At 37.7% G+C, this 25678-nt stretch overlaps 1 protein-coding gene across 1 annotated transcript in view; it reads right to left on the reverse strand.

The window, feature by feature from the left end:
• Window positions 1-25678, reverse strand: part of Corin (corin, serine peptidase) — a 174774-nt gene that overhangs the window by 113480 nt on the left and 35616 nt on the right. Inside the window, exons 2-3 of the mRNA XM_013008979.1 lie at window positions 25122-25329; window positions 9337-9518 (exon numbers count right to left, since the gene is read on the reverse strand). Coding sequence (XP_012864433.1) covers window positions 9337-9518; window positions 25122-25329 — 390 coding nt within the window. The remainder of the gene's footprint in view (window positions 1-9336; window positions 9519-25121; window positions 25330-25678) is intronic.

The raw sequence follows: 25678 nt of genomic DNA on the forward strand, positions 1-25678 counted from the left end.
GAGAGTCATTTATCCTCCTATGTAACAGGAAAAAAAAATAATGAATGGCAACTTTTCCCACTGACTTCTATATAGATTCATATGGTATGATTCAATGACCACCTGGCAGGATATAAAACTGGATTTAGAATTAAAATAGATTTTACAAGTTTGTAAATTGGTTGTATACTTATAATTTTATATCTTTAAAAGCAATCAGAATTTAGTTTCCAAAGCTTCTTAGAATTTATTGTAATATATAAGGCCACAACTATGAGTTTCTGATTGCGAGGAATAATATTGAACAAAGACAAAATGCCTTTGGTTTCCAGCCACTGAACAAAATAATTATCTGCAAAGAGTACAAGGACCAACCTAAAGTCTTGAATTTCTGATATCAACTTCTAACTAAAGCAAGCAGCTAACTTGTATAGAGAGTACAAGGAATGCAGGTGAAAAAAGGAACATTCCAGATTTTTGTTGAGGAGCCACTTTAAGTAAAGCCATACTTGACAGAAAGTAGAAACCTAGTCTCAAATGATCTATAAATAAGAATTATTGAGCCCACAGAAAACAGGCAATAGTTAGGCTCAACCAGAAATAGCTTTTAGTGGACATTATTTCTTTCTGCTTGGTACTTGGTACAACAAAGGCAAAGTAAGGCAGTGTCTTACAGAACAGTGGCAATCCACGGGAGGGGCAGTGCTGTGGCTCACACAGCAGAAGATGTGTAGAAACTTTGAATCATTTTTAAGCTCTAAATTTCAATTCGTAGCAAAATTAAATTCAAATCTCAGAAACACTGACCTTCAAATTTCTCCATAAAAATTCTCTTAGGTTCTGAGCCATATTATGACTGTTATTTATTTAGCTTCTCTTCCTCATCTGTGTGTGTGTGTGTGTGTGTGTGTGTGTGTGTGTGTGTGTGTGTGTGTGTGTGTGTGTAATGGTATTGGAGTTGAAGTCAAAGCACTGCATTCTGGCCTGTTTTCTTCCACTCAAGGCTGTCACTGTACCCCTTAAGCCACACCTTCTTTCTGGATTTTTTGCTGGTTAACTCACAGACTTGTCTGCTCAGGCTAGCTTTGAACTGTGACCATCAGATCTCAGCCTCCTAAGCAGCAAGGATTACAGGTATGAGCTATCAGTCCTGGGCTCATCTTATCTTTGACTATTCTTCCTGACATTATGACCCTCCATTCATATAAAACAAATTCAGAAAATGTATCGGGGAAGAATAGGCAGGTGGAATAGAGCAGCTAGAGCCCAGAAAACAAAGAAGGAAGGCATTAGGAGAAAGCTGTGTATCAGGAAGACTTGGTGCAGGTAGATGTGGAAGTGGTGAGCATTATTTAGATTGTAAATGCCCCTTGCATTTGCTGACAAATCAGATTTGGTATAAGTAAGAAAGAAAAAGGTCAGAAGAGAAAAGGGTCAAGATTTTTGAGGCTAGCACAATTAAAAGAATGAATTTGCTACTTATTGAGATAGAAAGATCTGAAAGCAGAGTAGGAGTAATGTCAGTTTGGTTTTATACATATATATTTGCTTTAAATTAGAAATGCTAGTAAAATAAATATAAGGAAGACTGTGTGTGTGTGTTTGTGTGTGTGTGTGTTGTGTTTAAAGTATCTATGTGCATGTAGGGATGAAGTTGAGAGGAGAGATGCAGTCTGCGGACCTACTTTTGTGTTTGTTCAGGGTATCAGGGGTATTTAAAGTTATGTTCCTAGATTAAATCACCAGAATCAAAAGGCCACAAGGGCTCAGCCCTGGGGCATACCAATGCCAAAAAGTGAGAGAAATGAGAAGAAATTATCAGAGGAGGCTGCAAATGAGTGGTCAGAAGAGGGAAACCTCCCTGGAATCAAGTGGAGAGCTGTCCTAGAGAGAGAGAGTTTATGGAAGGTGGCAAATGCAGGAAACTCAAGGAAGAGAGCTGATAATCGCTGTGGGATACAGTGACATGGACAGAGAGCTAAGAGACAGGAGGACATAGTTTTCTTGAAAGGAAGAGGCAAACATATGTAAGATGGATCTAAAACTTAGGAAGCTGGGATAAAAATCTGTCATAAAATAGAGGCTTCTGTAATTCATGCTTATATAGCCGTAAGCAAGTTTGAAATTTCCAAGAGAAAAAAATTAAAGTTGAGAAAGCAAGATTGAAAATAGAATCTTTTGGGTTACCAACAATTAAGGAATCCATAAAGGAAAATAAAAGTAGTATATAGCCAGAATGATAGGAAGCAAATCAAAACAGAATGATGTATAAAATTCAAAGGCAGAGTGTTATAGATGATGGAGAAATGAAGGAACAAAAGCCTTCCACTGCAAGACATTTTATACACCCTCCTTCCTGATCCCACATCTCTTCTAAGATGTGCTTATGGATAATACCAAAAAGTTTCAACATTCACTCACCCCTGTGAGCATGAGCCACATGTTATATAGCGTCTCCCAGATTTTTGCCATGGCATTAAGTGTAGTTGCCCACTGTGGTAACTGGTTTAATAATTTACTCTCCCCCCCTCCCCTTACTTTCTATTGGCTATTAGTGCTGGGGATCAGACCTAGAAAGTGTTCTACAACTGAGCCACACCCATTGCTCACTAACTAACTGACTCTTCATTGTCCCCTTTCTCTTCCTTGAATGACCTCTGAATTAACACCCAGAAATCTTAACACTGGCCAGGCCTCTCCCAAATTTGCCATTTGAGCTCAGCTCCTCATCCCAAGGTCTGATTGTCCTTAAATATCTATCTCTTCCCTGCCTATGAACTTTTTAGAAATATCTATGTCACTATTTTTTTTTCCACTTCTTGGTAAATTACCTGATGTCCAGAAAATGTTTAGTAAATGTCTGCTGAAGCACTTACCTTTGCATAGTGTATTATGGTTTCCAGAATCCTCTCAAATATTTTCTCACAGCCAATAAAACAGCTCCACTACTTAAGGGTTGTTATTCTTATTGTAAAGTAGAAGAAATAGAGGTTTAAAGGGCTTAAGAAACTTGCTCATTCCCACAACTATGAATTTAGATCATCAAGGATTGACTATAACTGATCAGATCCTACAGGCAGCAAAGATATGTGGAGGGTAAAAACATTTTTTAAACTTAAAATTACAAATCATTTGAAATCACAAATGGAGGAAAACTTGAGGCCCGAAGAAAACTCGCTTTTATTTAAGGCTAGATATTGTAATGAAAAATGCATAACTGGTTTTATTGCTTCCATGGTACTATCTATAACTGTTGGCAAAATATTGATTCTAAGTACCTGGAAGACATAGCATTCCATTCTCCCTCCCAAATGAACCTGCAATTCAATAAGAGCCATTCAGAGCATGTGTTTTATCAAGATCCCGAAGCCACAATTTTGTGGCTAATCCACTACAATGGTTGCTATCAGCAACAAGAGTTAGACTAAGCAAATAAGATACAAGGTAAATGAAAAACTAAATGACTGAAGGTCTTTCCTGGCAGAGGGATCTCTTTAGACTCCAAAATACCATTTAAAAAGGACTTTCTGTATATGATGACAACCAAGGTAAAGTAAAGGATTAGTCAGAAAGCTCAGAATGATTGATGGGCCTTGACCTTTAGCCTCTGAGTTCTCACAACTCAACTATGGAAACACACACAAATGTTTATTTTTAAACCTCTGAAGAACGGTTCCCACAGTATTATCACTTCAGGACTTTATTTGCTTTACAGGACCTAGTGGCACCATACGATAAAGAGGAAAAGACAACTATGCGTATCCTTCCATATGCGGACAAAATATCTTAGGAATTATGACTGATTCAAAAGGCAGCTAAGAGAAGATGAATTGAATTCACAGAACTATGGGTTGGGAAAAGCAGCTGTTACAAGTTGTGGGTTTTGGCTCTATTCAGTCTGGAAAGATATTTGAGAGCTCTTGTGAGAAAGAGATCTGCAACAGAGGGCAGCATTCAAGGAATCATAATTGAATCTCGGGATGCTGGGCTATTGGGTGGAGGAGAGAGCCTGGGGAAGCTGGATTTAGAATAACCTTGGTGTGACCTCCCCAAACCTCAATTTTCTAATTTATAAAATGAAGATGATAATACCACAGAGAGTTAATCTGGAAGCAAAAGGAACTAACAGCTGTGAAAGCACTTTGAAAGGCGAATGGGGTACACAATAGAAAAGGGTTGGGGGGGAATTACTATTTTCTTGGGGCAAATTATTTCACAAGCCAGGAGAAGGCTAAGCAAGGAGAAGGCAACTTTTAAAGTCATCATTCATTTCATTTCTCACGCTAAATAGGAAACTAACACCAACACAACTTCACAGGGCCTGTTGGATACACTGGAACACTTGCTTTCTTCCTCTTTCCCCTAATAAAATATTCATCACACTCTATGTCACTGATTATACTACTCTATTGACATTTAACTTCTGTCTTTTTCACTGCTATATAGAAATATATTTACATGAAGTCATGTCTGTTCCTCTGCTTTTCTTACATATGTTTGTAACCCACTAGGCTTGGCACTCCTTCAAAGAAGCATACGACGATGATGATCACTATGATGATCATGATGACAATATGGCGAAAGAACTTTATAAAGCATTAAGGGCTAGGTCAGGGTTTCTTTATTTTCTTTTTTCTTTCTTTCTCTCTCTCTTTGCTTCTTTGTTTGTTGTTTGTTTCTTTCTTTTTTGTTGTTGGTCATTGTGCTTGAACTCTGGGCTTGGGCGCTGTCCCTCAGTGTTTCAGCTCAAGGTGAGCGCTCTACCGCTTAAGCCACAGTGCTGCTTCTGGTTTTCTGGTGGTTTACTAGAGATAAGAGTCTCATGGATTTTTGCTGCCCGGGCTGGCTTTGAACCGCAATCCTCAGATCTCAGCCTCCTGAGTAGCTAGGATTACAGGCGTGAGCCACCAGTGCATGGCTAGGTCAGGGTTTCTTAAAAGCAGCAACGTTAACACTTTTGAACCCCATGATTGTATTATTGTACATTGAGGGTGTTTAACAGTCTCCTGGCCTCTACTAATGAGATGTTAGTAGCAATAACTCTTGCCTTTCTAATATATATATATATATAGAGAGAGAGAGAGAGAGAGAGAGAGAGAGAGAGAGAGAGACTGCAAACTGTTCCTGGAGAAAAGACGGCTGGTTACAAAAGCACTGTGGTTGTCACTACCATTGCATGTGATGGATACAAATTAATATTATGATCACCAAAGGTGGATGCCACATCTGAATTTGTCCAATTTTCCTCTCCTTTCATCAGCTTTTTCTCCAAGGTGTTTAAAAAAATAGTGAGAACTGTTCAACATCACAACTGTCAGATAGAGGGATACCATTTGTGGTTAAAAAAACAAAAGCTGAAGACAATGTAGAAAAGAAAAGGAAATCTCTGAAATGAATTTGAGTTAAAAACATTTCTACTATATTTCTAGAAATATAGATGTCTACATGAATGTGCAAAACTCTGTGATTTGTGAAGGCTGTGATGTCTTTTCTTTGGCTAAGCCCTGATATGCAGGAATTAAGGATAACACAGAAGCGTAAAGTGCTTGCTGTGCCATTGAAACTGTGTCCCGGTACCATCAGGAGTGATCTCTTGACATATACTGGTTCAAACCATTTAAAAGAATTTTCTGTCCAACCATTAGCTGACTGTCTGGGTAAATACTTCATTAGTTGAACACGACAAAGAACGTACAACAAAATTAATTCAGGAAATTCACTAAACAAAAACTAGCAACAATAGAAAAAATAAGAACTGGTAACAATGGCAAATCCCAGAGAGGGAAAATCCAGTTCCCAGATGTATACATTATATTATTTAGATAGCTAGAGACAACAGAAACTGTCCCTGAAGAAACACATATTGTGGGCCCAGAAGACAAAGATTTTAAATTCATTATTTAAAACACACTCAGGAACTAAACAAACCCATTTGGAGGGCACTCAAAGGAAACATGAATAAATAAACAGGTATATGTAGATTTAAGGGGGAAAAGAAAGAGGTTCTTGAAGAAAAATGGGAATCTCTAAGATAGAAAATTCACTAGAAAGGTTCACAGCAGATTTGAGCAGGCAGGAGAATCAGAGAAGTAAAAGAAACTAAGTAAATTTAGATGAGCTACTTTACAGACTGAGAAGAAAAAAGAATGAGGAAAATAGTCCTTGAAAGATGTATTAACATTCACACAACAGGAATTCCAGAAACAGATGAAAGGAAGAACTGGTCAGAAAGAATATTAGAAGACATAATAGCCAAAACTTTCTTGAACTTGGTTAAAAACATTAATTTGAAATAGAACCAAAAAAATCAATATAACAAAAGCAAGAGCTGGTGACAAATGCAGGCAATCCCAGTAGTTGGAAAGCTGGTCCAGAAGTGTTATAACCCTAGCTATACAGTAAAAATCTCTCTCTGCATTTCTTCATCTCTCTCTCCTCTCTCTCTCTCTCTCTCTCTCTCTCTCTCTCTCTCTCTCTCTGTCTCTCTCTCTCTCACACACACACAGTTAAAACAGAAGGAATCTGGAAAATACCAGGAGACAAGCAACTCATCAAGCAAAATCAGAGCCTCAATATAATTAGCCACTGACTTCTTATCAGAATTCATGAGCTTCACAAAAGGATGGATGACATAGTCAAAGTGATGAGAAGAAGCCTGACAGCCCTCAATGCAGTCCTTTCAAAAATGAAGGACAAATGATGCATAAACCCTTAGATCAGGCTGGGAAGGTGGCTCAGTGGTAGAGCGCTTGCCTTGCATGCATGAGGCCCTGGGTTCAATTCCTTAGCACCACACAAGCAGAAAAAGTCAGAAGTGGTGCTGTGGCTCAAGTGGTAGAGTGCTAGCCTTGAGGTGAAGAGCTGAGGGACAGCGCCCAGTTCAGGCCCCACAATTGGCAAAAATAAAAATAAAAATAATATCTTAGATCATTTCTCACTAGCAGAATCATCTTACACTTTAAAAAATCTGGAATACTGAAAAAGTCCTTTGGGATGAAATGAAAAGACTGTAAACAAGTATATGAATCCACATGAAAAAATAAAAACTACCAGGAGAGAAAATCTAAAAGTAACAATTGATTAAATAATTAATAACAAATAATGTAAAAAAAACAAAATAAATCTAACTTTGCCTGTCTATATTTCATTATCTTAGTCAATGTAATAGGAAACTACCAAAAATTCAATGTCTAATACTATGTTGGTTTTTAATGTATAAAGACATAATGTAATCACAAAATGTAGGAAGGGGCAAAAATTAATACACAAGTTACATAGAAACAAAGTTTGGAGAGTGTTATATGTAGTGTTATATGTAGTGCTATATGTATCCATCTGAAATAGGTCATTATAACTAAGACATTAGTTGTAAATCTCAGGGAAAACAATACAATGATTAAATAAAAAATAAGAAATTGAAATGGTTAATTAGAATCTATGTAACACAAAAGAAGATAATAATAGAAGATGAAGGATTAGGTTTTTTTTAAAAAGTAGCAAAATGGCACATGTAAATTCTTATAAAATAAGTGTAAATGAATTAAAAAGTTACAATATTCTTTGTCAAATGTATAAAACATATAATTCAACTAGATATTATCTAGGGGCTTGGAAGGTGGCTCAGCAGTAGAGTGCTTGCCTTGCATGCATGAGGCTCTGGGTTTGATTCCTCAGCACCACATAAGCAAAAAGAAAAAAGCCAGAAGTGGTTCTGTGGCTCAAGTGGTAGAGTGCTAGCCTTGAGCTGAAGAGCTGAGGGACAGTGCCCAGACCCAGAGTTCAGGCCCCACAACCGGACCCCCCCAAAAAACACAAACATTCTTTATATTCAAATTTTCAACAAAATTTGAAACAAAACTGTTACATATGTGCATGTTTACATAGATTCTGTTATTGTTGGATGAAATATTCTACAGATACCTGTTAGAAAAAATTGACATGTAGTGCTTACGAGTCCCTTATCTAGCTAATCTATTCATTATTGAAAGTGGAGTACAATTGCTGAGTTTTCTAATTTCCATTTCAGTTTTTCTCCAATTTTATGTTTATAGGATCTGTTGTTTTTTTTAAAAAAATACATTTCTTTATGAATTGACTTTGACTTGGTGCCAAGGATTGAACCCACGGACTTCACGACCACTGAGCTACATCCCAAAACCATGAATTGGTATTTTATGATTAAGAATATCTTCCTTCTCTAACAGCAGTTTTTTGTTTAAAATCTATTGGACCTAATGTAGCCATTCCTGGTCTTTTGGTTATTGTTTGCATTCTATTGCCACAGATTAACTCTTTATCACAAATGGGATTGAACCTAGGGCCTGGGAACTAACTGTTCCTTAGCTTTTGAAATAAAGGCTGGTGTTCTACAACTTCAACTATACCACATCCAGCTTTCTGATGGTTAAGTGAAGGAAGATAAGAGTCTCACAAACTTTCCTGTCCAGGCTGGCTTCGAATTGTGATCCTCATATCTCAGCTTTTGGAGTAGGTAGGATTACAGACAGAGCCACTGGCAACTGGCCTTTTGGAAGACACTTAAGATCAAAGCCATAACAAAACATATCCAGAATGCAAGCAAAGCTAGAAGTTGATAAGAAAAAAGCCACCAAAACTGAGCAAAATGTCTGTACAGACATATAAAGGGATAGTCCGATTTTTAAATGGCGTCAGATTTCATCAGGAAAGCATAAAACCACAAAGAGATCTCACATTACTCCCATTAGAATTGCTAAGATGATTGGCAATACCAAAGTTTGGATAGTATTTGAAACAATCACACCTTTCACACATCACTATTAAAAGTAAACATTAGTACAACTATTTTAGAAAACTACTTTGCTATACAAATATGTAACTGTGGTCAGCCTAAGATCTGTCCAAAAGTATTAATGTTAGTCATCCCTATTCATAATGTAGAAAATGGAAACAACTCACTATAACAGCAGACCACATATAGAAAGTGTGGAATAATCAAATCTTAGAATATTAAATCACAATGAGATGAATAAATCACAAAACAGAAACAGAATGAATTTCTCAAACACGATGTTACACAAACAAACCCAGATATAAAATGGTCATAGATTATGATTCCATTTGTATGAAGTTCAGAAATAGGCAAAGGTAGCTAATGTGTTAAAAATCAGTACAGAGATTTCTTGGGGGAGAGTGAGATATGACTAGGAGGAGGCTTGAGGACATTTCGTAAGTTGTTAATATCCTGTCTCTTCATTTGTGCTTTGGTGCTTTGTTAAAGCTGGACTGTACATTTGCTGTTTGCATGCAAATATGTGTGTATATGAATGCTATATTTTGATAAGAAACTATGAAATGAGGCAAAACACAGACACCTACTTTGCTTTCCATTGTCCTGCTGTGGAGAGAAGCAAACCCTGCTGCCATTGCTGCTTTCAGTGAGGTTTCTGAACTGGGAACATTTGAGCAAACTGGGCCAGGAAGAGTTCACCATCCCAAGCACAGATTCACAGCCTTCTTTGGCAGCCTCACAGAAAGAGCGACAGGGCAGAAGCCCATGCCTAGAAGAAAAGGAAAAGGTGAAAATTAATGTGTTTATAGCACAACTTCTCAAATGACAGTGATACTAAAGTTCGCTGCCAGTGCTATAGTATCTTACCTTGTATTTCCCATAGACAAAAAGTTAGATTTCTGTATTCAGCCATAGGCAAATAATCTCAGCCATCTTATTATGTGGATTTTGGAGGAAATAAGCTACTTCCATAAGGCAGAAACCTTTATTCCAAACGATTATTTCTTAATTTCCTTAAATTCCTTAAATATACTGGTTCACCCAAACTAATTCTATTTTGCCAACAAAAGGGGAAAAGGAGGAAAGGAAAGCCTCCAGATTGCAAAGGCATCCAAATGACAAAGCTCATACAGTTGGCTAATCTCAATTTTTACATTCTCTCTTCTTTCAGAAATTCAAAATATCTCTGCCAAGTAGACAGAGAGATGGTTGCTCCTAACCTCTCTGCAAAAAAAAGCATTGTACAGACAAGTAACAATTTAGAAGAACTTGTACAGTTATTTATCTTTTGAGGTTTCTGTTTTATCTTGTGCACAGTAGAAGAACTCAACAATGTGTGTGAATATTAAGATCAGTGATGGCTCTGGATCTTGCCTAGCATGCAATCAAACACTCCCAGGTGACCCACAGCTTTGTGCATAGAAATTTGGATGCTAACAATGCCAAGGCCATCAAATTGTTTCCTTCCAGATCCAGGTGGCTTCTTCTACCTCACAGACACAACTTGCATCTTTTACCCTTGCTGGTTATCTACCAAAGGCATTTATGTGAATTTTAAGGAAACTGGGAGAGAAAATATACATATCCATCAAAGCATACACTTCCCAAATGTAAGCTGGGTAAGATATCATGAAATCATACAATAGTAAACCTGTAAGAAACCTTAAATAACACCTCATAAATAAGTTACTTTGCATGCATGAGGCCCTGGGTTCGATTCCTCAGCACCAAATAAGCAGAAAAAGTCAGAAGTGGTGCTGTGGCTCAAGTGGTAGGGCTCTAGCCTTGTGCTGAAGAGCTGAAGGACAGCGCCCAGAGGCCCCACGACGAAAAAAAAAAAAAAAAACTCATTTACAAGCACAGGCCCAGGTTGATTCTAGCCTGTACTCAAAGCCAAAGGTCACACAGCTCCTACTTTTACCTTCGTAATGGTAACCATGGAAACAGACACCATGCTCCATCTACTCTCTCACATCAGTTTTTCTCAGATGAGGACTAGTAATTGAGCTTTACAAACCCCTTGATCAAACAAGCTCATAGAGCCTACAGAATACTATGCTGCAGATATAGAAATAAAAAAAGATATACCATCCAGAAAGATAAAACAGAACTTACAGGTTCTCTAGAAGAGTCTAGAGGAGAATGTTTACAAACACACACACACACACACACACACACACACACACACACATGTAGAAAAAGGGTACAGAACAATTACATTCTGATAACAAATACATTCTGGTTTTCACTTTCAGAAAGTCACATTAAAATGAAATAACTTTTAGAATCCTATAGTCATATAATTACATAAATTAATGTGACTAAATTTGACAATGAATATGACCCATGGTACATATGAGTTGGTCCAGGCAGATATCTTGGTATAAAAAGATATCTGATTGCCACTTAGAAAATAGATATACATAGAAGAGATATTATTTAAATAGCATTGTTCTTAAATATTTCCTTTTCTCAATCTTATTCCACAGAAATTAGGCTATATTTTATCAAATAAAATTATAGTACATAAGTACAGATTTCTACACAATTGCTTATACTTTGGTAGACACTTGTGTGTTATGTGTATTATTTGTATCTAAAAAAAACCTTTATGATTGGGGGATTTTTTGCCACTATTATCCCTAATACACAAATAACAAATCGAAGTATGGTAAAAATAAGTCTTGTTTAAGCTCACTGCAGTAGTGAGTATCAGATCCAGGCTCGGAATTCATGCAGACATACCCAAGAACCCATTCAATTCCCTACTGCACTATTGTTAAGTTCTTACTTCATGAATAGAAGTACCACCAAGATTAGTTTCAAGCTAATCTTGATACATCCTTTCCTATTCTTCAACCATATACCAGGTGATTTGAATTGCCCTTCATTCTACAAAAGCCTGGCAGTTAACCCACAACTTCCGTAGTATTTGTCGAAGAGGCTAAGTAGCACACGCACAAAAATGGCTAAAGGTACTGCTACTCTCTTATACTCTAGCCCTAAGACAACCCATAGTAAAGCTATAAAACAAGCCAAACTTGTCTTTGGTGTCTCTCTGCCCTATCCCTGACACTGGGTCTCAATGTCTGGATATTATTCTGACACTACAACTCCATCAGTCCACCCAGAAAAACAACTGTAAGAAAGTGCACAAAATACATATTTCCATTTCTACAATCAAATATGTACTCCTAATTTTAGTAAGTCTTACTGGGCCTTCAAATTAAGTGAGAGAGAGAGAGAGAGAGAGAGAGAGAGAGAGAGGATGGACAGAATAGAAATGCATAATAATAGATGGACACTAAAACCTTTACGAGAGGTTTGCTTCATTAAAAGAGCCTGCTTGCTGGGACAAAGGAATCAATGAAATGTTGGGTACCACTTCACTGACTGTGATATTTAAAGTGGGAATGGTAGCTACAATGCGGACTACTCTTGAAGAAGGAGAAGCAACTCCAAAGTGATTCCTGGGCCTATCCTCACTTCTGAGACTATTTTCTGATTCTTCTGCATTTTTTTTTCTATACAAACTCTCATGCCAATGACAGGTTTCATACAGATTGCTAGAAGACTGTTTTTTGTCTTCTAAAGTGAAATATTCATTTATTATCTCTAGTTATACAAAGGGACTTCAATTCAACATGTCTGTTTATCAATACAATGATATCTCGATCAATGTCACCTCTTTCATTCAAGTTAAGTCTTTAACCCAGAAACTGACTCATCGTCATTGACTCTTGCAATGGTCACTTTTCTAAGTCAACCACCCAACAACTTTTCACATGATCACTCCTCCAGTGTCAGATCCTGGGCCAACAGTTTACCCATGACAAGATTTAGTTTTATCATGTGAAAAGTGAGGCGTTGAGAAGAGCTGGAGTTTGCACCATTTGTCATGGTCCTTTGCTATGATCAGTCTGTAAATCAAAGTTCATTCGTGAATGCATTATTTCTCAGAGGGACACTCATAATCCCACCAACTTTGATAGATATCAAGAAGTAACAGACTTTTTTCCCTCAAGATTTGTCCTGGGAATACATAGAGACATTAAAATACCATTAGGCCCTCTATTCTAAAAATAGATTCTGAGAAAAATATCTAGAGTATTTCCAAATAGCTCTCTTAAGAGATGGAACCAGCCACAATTCATAAGCCTTAATTTGATAGACATGTAAAATAGTGATAAACCATTAATAGACAGCAGTCCTTTCAAGTAGTAAGCAAAATGAGAAGCTATTTGTTCTTGCTTCGTGTGAGATTCAACTGCCTCTTGAGGGATGAAATATTCTTCTTTCATCACAAGGAGCAGTGTGGTGAGATAGGCCACACTATTTTGGAATATAAGCGCCTATATCCAAGCAACAAGTACACTGACAACTGAAAAACAGCGGTCAGCATGGGGGAGGAGCCACTTCAGCTATCAGAATTACCATTTTAGAAATGATTCTTCTAAATTGATGTGTGAAGGACACTGGTGTGGAAAAAATAAATCCCTGGCATATTTCAACTCTAGTTAAAGCAGAAAGCTCATCCGTCAGCACTATATCATTTGTGGAAATATTGCAAATATACAAATAATGCTACTATATGATGATGGTCTAAAGATGTTTTCACTAAGAAAGATATACTAAAATAAATTATATAACATTTTTCCTAAATTTGTTAGAGAATTTTTCTCCAAAAAATTAAGATGCACCTTCAATCTAGTTCTAAAAAGACATAACAAAATTTTTGAATAATCTGCAACCATAAATTAAATTTACATGGCCAGGAGATTTTTTGATTAAGAATCACATTTTTCTAATTATTAATTTAAACTACCTTCATATTTACCAAGAAGTTATGGTAATAGTACAAATCAATTTTCACATATCTTTCATCCAGTATTCCCCAAAGTAATCCCTTATATAATTATAATAGAGAACCAGGAAATTAACATGAGCATAATACTAAACTAAGGGCCAGCATCAAATTTTGCTCTAATCTCTGTTCAGGATCCTGTCTTGCATTTAGTTGTCAACTTTTACTTTTGATAAATAAATTAACCTTTATGTTAGGAGAGCTTGGAGTTAAAAACGCTGTCTCTATGAAAAAAAGAGAGGTGATTTTTGTGTTAAGGACTTTCTTAAGGTGGTAGCCACATACCTCTGCCTCCCAGCATCCATGAAAAGTGTGAGCCCTTCTTCATGAATATGGGCCAGCTTAGTGACTTGCTTCCATCAATAGGAGGCAAGGAGTTTGACATCTATCTGGCTTTGATGAAGTAAGTAGCTTATGAGGAAAGCCCATGTGACATTACTTGGGAATGGCCCTCAGTCCAACAGTTGTATTGTTTGGTGAACAAGCCCACAAAGTCGGTTTGACACCTCCCAGATCTGTGGCCCTTACTTGGCAGTGAGGAGAGTATTAGTGGTGGAAATCTGTTAATCTATATTCCTTTCCGTCTTTTCTATTATGAGGAAACCTAAATCTAAAAAGATCTCAGAACCAAATACTTGCTCCAAAATGTCTCATCTAAACAGCTCCTTTTCACATACAACACAGGAGTGTGAACCCACAAGTGACACAGGAATGTCAATTCATCACCATTGCTGAAAAAGAGAAAAAAAAAGATGGTTTGTCCTCCATGTAATGATGCCATCTTCCTGTGTCAGCACATTCTGGTGACTGAAAGAGATCTTGTAAAAGTTAGACTTAGGTAAGGGTATGAGAAAGGCAGGAATGAGGCTTCTTGTTCTCCACCTCTGTTAAATATACAACCAGAAAATTGTTCAAGATCATGCTTACAATTGCCACTATCTCACAACAAAGGAGAAATAATACCAGAGAGAGGGCATTTCGGGCTCATATTTGCAAGAAACGCTAACACACAGAGCTATGACTATGCTTTTCTTTATCGATGCTAGCACGGTTCCAACAGAGAAGAGCTGACTCAGTAAAGGTAGACCATTGCAGAGTTTAATGAAAGAGTCACCTATGAAGGAATAGCTTCATAATATCAATACCAAGGACAACAGGAAGCCGAGGTATGGAGCTGTTGGCCTCGTATGTTTGGGAAAGGGACTGGAACAGTTTCTGAAGCTTGGAGACAATCATGCAGGGAAGGCTGACAGGAGCCATGGTCTCTCACAGTGGGATCCAGCCAACCCATGTAACTTGGCAGAGGAAACCCCAAGGAATCTTTAGCCAACCTGTCTTTCCCCCTGCACAGTGGTCTCTGCTCATGTCTTCCATCAGCTGAGACAAACAGAGCTAAAACAAAAGTAGCCATTATTGAACTAAAGAGGAGGGTTGAAAGTAGATGTGGAAAAGAAAATGAGAACACACCATTGCATATCTCACACCCAAAGAGGGCTCAACAAGTACTTATTGAGGGATGAAATGCAGTGGCATGTGAGTAGATAGGCCAACTATTATTAGCTTGAAATCTGGTAGGAGTGTTTACAGCCCAGAAGTCAGCAAATGCTACGAATGAAAGCTGTTGTTTATTCTCTGTGTTCATTTCATGGAGCCAATTTAGAAGAACTTATAAATCATGTCATCTCCTATAGAAAGAAAGCTGGTTTTAATTTCCATTCAAAGGAAAATTACTGCATGGATTTCTTGAACCACAGTAAAAAAAATTATATTAAGCCAACCATCACTCTTTCTTTGATATACATAACTTTCTTCCTATCAAGTCCAAAATCCTTTTCCTTACCCCCAACCTCCCTACTCATTAATCATTAGATGTTGCCAACCTTACTTTGTGAATATGTTTTAAATCCATTTGTTCTTTCCTCCCCCACTCCATTTAAGGTTCTAATAAACTAAATAGCTATAGCTCCTCTCATGTATGGTAGATCTAAGGTTGTACTTTTCCAGAAATGCCTTTTTCTCCACCTTATCCTTATGGCAAAGTTTTTACCTGTTATCTCCTTGTTAGTGGTCTTCTGGCACCACATTAGAAAGACTGTATCTTTCTCTGTGTTACTTCCACATCTTGTAAACTGATCCCGTTGTGAAATCACTGAGTTATTGTCCTACTTGGTCCCTAACTACATTCAAAAACTTGAAAGTAGTACCATCTTTTATTCATTTCCATATTTGTAGACTCAGAAGAGGCTTCTGGTACCCTAGAAATGGGTGTTTTGATACTGTAACAAATTAAATAATATTTTCTTCAACATCTTTCCCAAAGAAACTGATGTCAGGAGTTCAGAGGGAGATCCCAGGCTCTACGTGTTCCTAGTAATTCCCCCTCAGTTCTCCTTCATGCCTTTCCCCATACTCACATCCTTGGGAACAATGTCTTCCTGCAGGTGCATCATGAACTCTTGCCCAGTTTGGCCAGTTACCACAGCACACGAGGGATATCCATCTCTTCTTCATCTTCTGGACTCACATATCCTCAGGGATCAAATGTAACTTTCCCAGTGTAGTTTTCCCAAATGACACCACTCAAAATTAAACCTCTTAACTCTACTCCTACACTTCCAGAACTCTGCTTTCTCTGTTTTGTTTGATCCAAGGCACTTATTGCTATATGACATTATTTATTTATCATCTAGGGAATGTCTTTTTTTGTTATTGTTTATCTCTCACCTTTCTAATATCATTTCCACAGAAGCCAAGCATTCTGTGTATTTTTTTTGCAACTGAATCTTTAGTCTGTATAATCTGCTCTCCATAAATATATCTCCAATAAACTAAACCATGAACAGAGGAAGACTAGCCCCTTCTTGGATGAAGGCTGTCAGTAGCAAAGTTGGGGAAAGAACCATCACCAAGAGACCAAAAAGGATACTCTTAGGAGAGGAACAGAAGGTGCGATGCCTATGTGCAACTGATCATATGAAATTATAATATTTATCAAAATGAACCTAGAAAATGAAAGCAAGAGGGTTTTTTTCTTTTTTGCTGTTTTTGTTTTCTTTTCCTTTTGTTCTGTTTGCTCATGTATTTGTCTTTGGGAATGTAAGGGGAGAACCCGAAATGAAAGGACAAAGGGCAACTGAATGCAGAGAAGGCAAGGGGAGGGGTGACATTGTCCCAAAAAATGGACTCTTTACCTGACTTATGTGACTGTGACCCTCTAGACAGCACTTTTATAATCACAATTAAATTTTTATAAAAACAAAAAAGAACCACCACCACTTGCCTTCTAATTTTGTGTATTGTGAAAGAGTTCCCACTGCTCATACCCTTGAAATCCTCTCTCCGTCTGGTCAGCAAATTCTACATGCCATTCAGTTTTTTAAAATTATTCCCATGTAAAAAGAAAGGGTAACTAAAATTGCTCATGGACTAAAAATCCCTGGTAGATGAACTATCTAACAAACTAATGGTAGAGTGTCACTCTTAAAACAGAGCAACACAAGGAAATTACCAACAGATAAACACAGATTGAACTAAGATGGGTATGAGTAATAGAAAAACCACACAACAGTTCCTAAAAGAGAGTATAAAATCCCACACCCTTCTAACCAACATGATGCTGATTCTTATTAGTATTTGGCATACTTACAGGACCCTTGGGATAGGAGATTAACAAATCACAAAGGGAGCTTGCGATTGTTATGTTACTTTAGCAGCTGTTTTGATTTTGGCAGACCATGAAATGTTGCAATGAGTATGATCTTCAAATGAATCGAATCAAATGCTATTTCTAAATTCTAGTCACATCCACATAATACCATAAATTACTGGGGAGAAAAGTAAACAAATGATCCCACAGCACTTGGTGAGGTAACATGTGCTCTAGATTGTCCATAACATGAAAAAGCTTTTGCAGAAAGATCTCATCCATCGTGGCCTAATTATCCCAGTTTTATATCTTTGCATAATGAAAGCAGTCTGACTTACCTGATTGTGGACTGTCTACACTTTCAGCCACTTTGGCTCATGACATGTAACTTCCATATCATTTGATATTTTAGGTTTAATGCCAAGAGGCAGACTCATTCCCCAGCACTGTCTGGTGTTGAAAACAGAACTGTAATATGATTGGACAGCCAGGTGGCAGGTGCTGGATAACCTAGAAGGCTACTGCTTCTGGGTTAGCTGGTACACTTGAAGAGGTAACCACCAAACAACTTTCAGCATAGTTACTTGGTCATAGCAACAAAGCTCATCTATTTTCCCTCCGTATTGACTTATAAATGTTTGCAAGTATAAGTTATGAAAAAAATTAAATCTAATATTTTTCATATTACTATGACCCAATAAGGTTTTAGAGACATAGTTAAAATCTTTTGTAACTTAAGTTAGAATATGAGCATTATTTTCTTTAGAAAAATGTCACAAAATAGGCATATGCTGGTTTTATATAATTAATACATTTTCCCATGTGTGGTTACTGGATACAATCCATCAGATGTCAACATGATCCCTCACAAAACTTCCAAGTATAACCTCTGATTATGACTCTCCAAGTGAACACATAAGTGACCCTGAAAAAGCATATAACACATGTAATTTCATTTACCTTGTTTCATGGAGTTCAGATCTCCTTATTCTTCAGTACGACGGGCTACTGTGTATGGACCTGCTGTGGTCCATAAAGTGGGAAACCAACCCTGCACCACAAAGATGCAAGATTCCTTACTCAACGTCTCCCATAAATTCTCATCTGCTGGGCTAAATACCTCCAGTGATAACTCATGCACATTATGTCCTCAGACCATTTTGTACTTATGCAACTCTTCAACGATTTGCAATTAGTAATTCTGCTTTGCCTGTGGTAGAAGAAACAGAAGCAGTGTGGCTCCTCTTCCACACCAAGGTTCAGAAACCGCTGTGGATGGGCGTGATGTACCCTCAGGACTGCATGTCTCACTTTCCCCGACTATTGCTCACATGAACAAACATTCTCACCTGCCTCCCTGCCCATTATTCCCTAAACAGTTTATTAAGTTTTGTTTCTGCTCTTTATATAAACCTTAAGTCTAAGATTTTCTTTTTTTTTTTACTTGTTAAAATGGGTTTAATGAACAAATTATGAAGGACAATGATAGAGGAAGTGGATTTGATCAGGTTACACTGGGCACATGAGAGAAAGTAGCATAATTAAGCCCATTTGCATCCATAATATATGCTAATAAACAGGGAAACAATGTACAATGGAGTATCATTCAGCCCTAAAGAAGGAAATTATGTGATTTTCAGGAAAATGAATGAAACTGGAGATCATTATGTTAATCAAAGGAAGCCAGATTGAGAAGCACAAATATGATATGCTTTGTCTTATATGTAGAATCTACACAGATTGAAATGATATACATTTAAAGAGATATATACATATACACATTATACATTTATATATATATATATATATACACCTAGCTCAGAAAGATCACAGGAGATGTGGTCCTCATTTCAGGATAATTTTATTTTTCTTGATATAATGATAATGTATATTCCTTCACTTTATTATTTATTTTTAATTCTACTCATAACTGTACACAAACATGTATTTCAATATCTTTCAGCCTTCTTCTCTTTCCTTCTCTCCACTTGTCTCCACAAACTATCCCAATATTAAAATCAAATTCTCCCCCTTTCTCAAAGTCTAAGATTTTCAAATAGAATTGATTCAGTATCTTTTTAACTAAGCACAAACGAGTTAATATTCAAACAAAAGTATAAAGCCCTCAAGCCAGTATTCAGACACACCCTCATATTCCCTCAACTATTAGGTGCAGGATTCTAACAGTGATAGAGGCATGCAAGTTTAACTTAGGTGGTTATTCTGCCAACTATAGCTTATTCCAAAGGATGCTAAATCATTTCTGAAAATATTATCCAAGGCCCTTTACAACTGCAGTTCTTTTAATTATACATACAAAGCTTGATCATGCATAAATTTTCAGGAACATAAAAATTATTTTTAAAAAGCCGGGCACTGGTGGCTCACGCCTGTAATCCTAGCTACTCAGGAGGCTGAGATCTGAGGATTGTGGTTCAAAGCCAGCCCAGGCAGGAAAGTCCGTGAGACTCTTATCTCCAATAAACCACTGGAAGACCAGAAGTGGCACTGTAGCTCAAGCAGTAGAGTGCTTGCCTTGAGCTGAAAAGTGCAGGGACAGCGCCGAAGCCCAGAGTTCAAGCCCCACGACTGACCAAAAAAAAAAAATTATGAAAAAAGTGTATAACCATAGCATATTTTTAACTCCAATTGAGTGAGGCTTTTATAAGGGTTCCCTCATTAAAGAGTTTACTAAAGAGTTTGCTTTCATTTCAACAAATATCTATCCAGCACCTACTATGTGTGGATCACTGTTCTGAACACTGAGAATAATAAGGATGTACAGAGCCAGCAAGTTCTCTGCTAGTGTGGAAAGTTAAAGTAAGACTGACAACACACTGATAAGCAAAAGAGACATCATGCTGCAGAGAAAATAGAAAATGTACCGAAGAGGATTAGAAAAAAATGTAAGGGAAATGGTTAGCCAAAAGGGGTGGGCCATGAGAATGTTGGAAGGGTTGACAATGATCAAGATGTATCCATAAACTGCTTTGTTAAATGGTAAGTCCTTTGTACAACTATTTAAACATAATCAGAAAGAAAGAGAGAGAGAGAGAAAGAAAGAAAGAAAGAAAGAAAGAAAGAAAGAAAGAAAGAAAGAAAGAAAGAAAGAAAGAAAGAAAGAAAGAAAGAAAAGGAAAGGAAGGAAGGAAGGAAGGAAGGCAGGAAGGCAGAAAGGAAGGCAGGCAGGAAGGAAGGAAGGAAGGAAGAAAGGAAGGAAGGAAGAAAAGAAGGAAGGAAGGAAGAGGACTTTGAGACAGAGGGCTAACTGTGAGGAGTAAGATTTTTCCCAGGGAAAAACATTTTTGCAGCATTTCTGAGAACAGGAAAAATGGTCCTTATGGTTAGGACCAGGTCCACAACAGCACATAAGCAACCATGGCTTTAAAAGATGTGGGGGAGAACTTAGCTTGAATTCTTTGTCTGGCAGAAAGCCCCTGCAGGGAGAAAGGCAATTTGTGTTTTTAAATGATCACTTTGTCAACTAAATGGGTAGCAGACTAGAAAGAATGAAAGAGAAATACAAATCCTGTACTTCTGAAAGAGGAGATAAAATCTATACTCTCCAAGAAACTCCTATACTATCTTTGACTACAGTATCAGAATAGGAGTGGCTATTTATGAGAACACATGACAGATAGGGTAGACCATGTATGAGCACTTCACAGAAGTCATTCTAGCAAATACATGTCAAGACGCGCACGCGTGCGCGCGCGCGCGCGGGCACACACACACACACACACGTGCGCGCTTGGCTCCATGTCAAAGGCATCATTCTCAGAGACAAGCTAATAAACGTTTCCAGGTCTTATCAGTAGCAAATGGCAAATCTGTGTTTGAATCAAGTTTTATCTGCCTCCAAACTTTCAAGTGCATTTTCTGAAGCTGCTATGTTAAACTGTAATCTCCACCGAATATATGGAACATAGGATTATGACTAAAACATCAAGCTTTCAAAGACACTTATTTGGAGAAGCTCATTTGATCTTAAACACCTATTATAGGTATTGAGTAAAAGGTGCAGTTCCCAAGTTGGAGATTAAATACTTAATCTCTAGTCATATGGCCAGATAAAGATTTTTTATTTTATTGTCCCAGGTATGAAGAATCTCCACTAAGGAACTGGTAGCAAATCAATACACCTGTGGGCTGGGAAGGGGGAGATAATAACAAATGATCAAATTCCTAACGTTAAGCCATACTGCAAAGTATGATTGGGATGAGGAAAACTCAAAAGGGTCTCCTGAGGTTCTTCTAGAAGCCAAGCCAAATTAAAATTCTCTCAGTTCATTTAGTTAAACAAGGTGAGAAGAGGTAACAGTTCACATCAAACAGATGTGACTGCAATACACACTCCTTCATCAAACATAGATGTTGTACTTGTACTTTGTATACAAAGACTCATCTACAAATGTCTGTTATTCTTTTGGCTGAGTAACTGTGAATTTCCTGCTAGCTACTTTCTGATATAGATAGATAGATAGATAGATAGATAGATAGATAGATAGATAGATAGATAGATAGATAGATAGATAGATAGATAGATAGTTTTTTGGTTGGTTGTGAACTCTGGGCCAGGGCACTGTCCCTCAGCTCTTCAGCTCCAGGCTAATGCTTTACCATTTGAGCCACAGCACCACTTCCAGTTTTTCTGAGTGGTTTATTGGAGATAAGAGTCCCACAGACTTTCCTGCCTGGGCTGGATTTGAACCGTGATCCTCAGATCTCACCCTCTTGAGTAGCTAGGATTACAGGTGTGAGCCACTGGCGTCCAGCTCTGATATTTTTAAACTGTCATTTTTTTAATGGCTAAGTGTGAAGTTTCCCCCACAGGCTCATTCATTGAAGGCTTGGTCTCCAGCCAGTAGTACTATTTTGGAAGGTACTGAAAACTCTAGAAGGTAGAGCCTCCCTGGAAGAAATAGACCACTATGAGCAAATCCTTGGGGACTCTTGCCTCTGGCCTCTTTTTATGTCCCTCTCTGTTTCCTGTCCACCATAAGGTAAAGAATCCCCTCTATCATCCTCTTCTGCCACCATGATATTGGTCCAAGCACATAGTGCTAAGAAACCATGGACCAAACCCTCTGAAAGCATGAGCCACTGTCACAACAATGAGAGAAGTAATTCATACACTGTTCCTTTTTATCCACATGTTTTTTGAGCCATCCAAATATTTAAGCTCCCATATTTTAGGATACATTCCTTGTATTCTATTCTATTTCAACTAGCCTATATTACAGTGTATGATAGACACAAATATTAAAAGCAATCATAATTTAAAATGAAAATCATTCAAGTCTGTTGTTAAAACCTATTATATGATTGATGAATATCTGAGGTCTCAAAGGAATCAGGTTATAAACTACAATCCATTATAATACACTTAAATTAAAATTTTAAGTTATTAAGTAGTTATTTTCTGTAGGGTAGACTACAATTTTCCATAATTCCGGTAGTAGAAGAAACTATTATAATAGGAAGGTACAGTACAGTAAAATATAAGAAAGATATGTTTGACCTTATAATTATTTTCCACAATACATTATACTGTCTTGAACCTATTTTGCTTATTAAATTAGGCTGCAGATCCCATGTGCAAACCAAACAATAGCGCTGGTCTGAAAGTACAATTACAAAACTAAAAATAATAATAATAATGTAACAATAAAAATTGGGTAAGTTCCCAAAGGATACTTGAAAACTGATGATATTATTTATTGTAATAGAAAATGGAAGTCATCTTCATATTAGCATATTTATCAAGGAATGAACCAGATCAAGGAAAAGCAAATTTGCCTAAAAGTGCTCTAAAAATTATGAACAACTTAGCCAAAACTTTTCAACTGACAATTCAAGTAGAGATTTAATTCTAATTCAGGAGTTTGATCAAAGTGAACTTAGAGACTCCTGGACACTGAATAAATTCCCTTTTATCATCTTTTCATAAGTGCCCGTAAGCCCATAGAAAAATTAAGGCAGTAAGATAAAAGGGAAATTATTCCAAACTAAGCAGAATGGAATGAAACTCCAACTCCAGAAGCCTTTGGTAGGCTATCTTATTTTCTTTTGGTCCATACAATAGTCTACACTTTTGGCAATTCTTCTATACTGAACATATGCTAGCAACTTATCTTTGTACTCCTCAACTCATGAATACCACTTGTTCTTCTCAATTCAATTTTATAATAATTCCTGACATTTATTGAGCTCTGTAAGAGCCAAGCACTACTCCAAGGCCTTTATACTATTAAATCCTCACATTAATTCTGCAAAATATAATTGCTATTTCCACTTTGTGGAGGAGGATGAGACACATAGCTTTCTTCATCTGCTTTCTCAGCCACTGGGGAGTCTACATGTGGCCCCTGCAAAATGATGTGTCCGTATTTAACCTCTGGATCCTGTGAGTATGTTCATTTGGAAAAAGGGTTTTTGTAAGGCCAGGCACCAGTGGCTCACGCCTCTAATCCTAGCTACTCAGGAGACTGAGATCTGAAGATCACAGTTCAAAGCCAGCCTAGGCAGAAAAGTCCATGAGACTCTTATCTCCAATTAACTACCAGAAAACCGGAAGTGCCACTGTGGCTCAAGTGGTAGAGTACTCACCTTGAGCTGAAGAGCGTAGGGACAGCGCCCAAGCCCAGAGTTCAAGCTCCATGATCGACTGAAAAAAAGGGTCTTTGTAGATATAATTAAGGATCTTGATACTTAAAAAAATAGGATCCTGGAGTGTACAGATGGGCTCTAAATCTAATACCAAGGGTTCTAGGAGAGACAGAAGAAGAGGAGACACAGACACACACAGAAAGCCCAGTGAAGATAAAGGCAGTAATGTGACCAAAAACCAAGGAAGTGAAACCATTGGAGGTTGTCAAAAGTAAAAGAAATTCTTCCTCAGATCCCTTGGAGAAAGTGTGACCTTACCAGACTCTGGACTTGCAGTCTCCAGAGCTGTGAGATAATACATTTCTGTTTTATACATAGCTCAGCTTCCCGCATTTGTTACAACAAGCATAGAAAACTACCGTCATCACCATATTATTTCTAGTGTCTAGAAACATGAAGGACCTCTTTTTTAATTATCACATTAAAAAAACTTTTTTGTGTGTGGTATTTGGTATCCAACTCAGGGCTTCACACGTTAACCAAGTTCCATACCACTAAGCCATCTTCCTAGCTCTATATCCCACATTTCCACTCAGGAAAAGGACCAAACTGACCTTCTCTCTGTGTGTGCCATGAAAGAACTCTTTCCAACTGATTCCTTACGGTACATGACACAATTCCCTCAATGCTGTGTCTGCTTGATAGTTTTTTACTTACTTTTTACAGTAAGGAAGTAGAATGAGAATGAGCTCAGCATATTTGTTTCTTCTCTCCTGCAGGCCTGAAGGGCAGCCAAGGCTGTGGATCTTGGAGGTTCCTAATCCAGAATCCTCCAGGTGTTTTTGACCCTTTTGCCCTTCAAGCCTTAGGTAGTCAAACTGCATCTGCTTATTACAAGACCCTGAGGCTTACCATCCCTTCTGTCTTATTTTTACCCTTCCCAAAACTACAAAAATACTCTCTTCAGGAAACACTTCCAACCACCCCCTTAGTGTGCTCTCTGCCTTCTGCCAGACCCTCGGCGGCACAGTAACTGAATAGCCATCTGACAACAGCAACCTAACACGCTGGATAATTACGCCCCATAAAAGTATGCTGAGTTTTCTAAACCCTGCAGTTTCCACAGATGGTGATAGATGTCAGTACCTTTTTCCTGTCCTAGCAACAAACATAAATAATTTTGCTCCTCTTAGATAGTGTCCCTAGAATCTAGCTAGACTCTATTTACTGAATGATTTTGGGTTTCGAATTACCTGTGGTCCTCATCAGTGATGCATTCAGGAAAGGCCAGGCTACAACCAAATAGCATGATGTGCTTATAACAACTGAGGCGATGGAGGTTTATGAAGAACTTGAGGAACTTCTCCACGTTCATGTTTGTGACAATTGAGAAGAGAGGGGTTAGAGTGGTGTGGTAGGGTAGCATCTGACACTGGCTGTGAGTGATGTTCACACAGGCACCTGGGAAGTGAAGACAATTCCATTTAGATTGTGGACCATCAGAAAGACATGCTGACCAAATCATTTGATAAGAGAGGGTCATGTGTTCATCAGATAAAGCTGATTCTACATTGTAGTAGGTAAGAATTACTATTGATTTATACAATTGGACAAATGCATACATATAGTGGATGTGATGATAAAAGTCAACCTACTTATATTTACAGAGGAAGAATAATTTTGTTGCCCAGAGGAAATTGATGGAAAACTACATAATCTCATACAGAGATCCTACAGCTGTAGGATACAGCTGGGAAGACAATATGGATCAAGTAAAAGTGTGTGTGTGTGTGTGTGTGTGTGTGTGTGT

The sequence above is a fragment of the Dipodomys ordii genome, unplaced genomic scaffold (genome assembly GCF_000151885.1).
Source record: "Dipodomys ordii isolate 6190 unplaced genomic scaffold, Dord_2.0 Scaffold8, whole genome shotgun sequence".
NCBI classification, from domain to species: Eukaryota; Metazoa; Chordata; class Mammalia; order Rodentia; family Heteromyidae; genus Dipodomys; species Dipodomys ordii.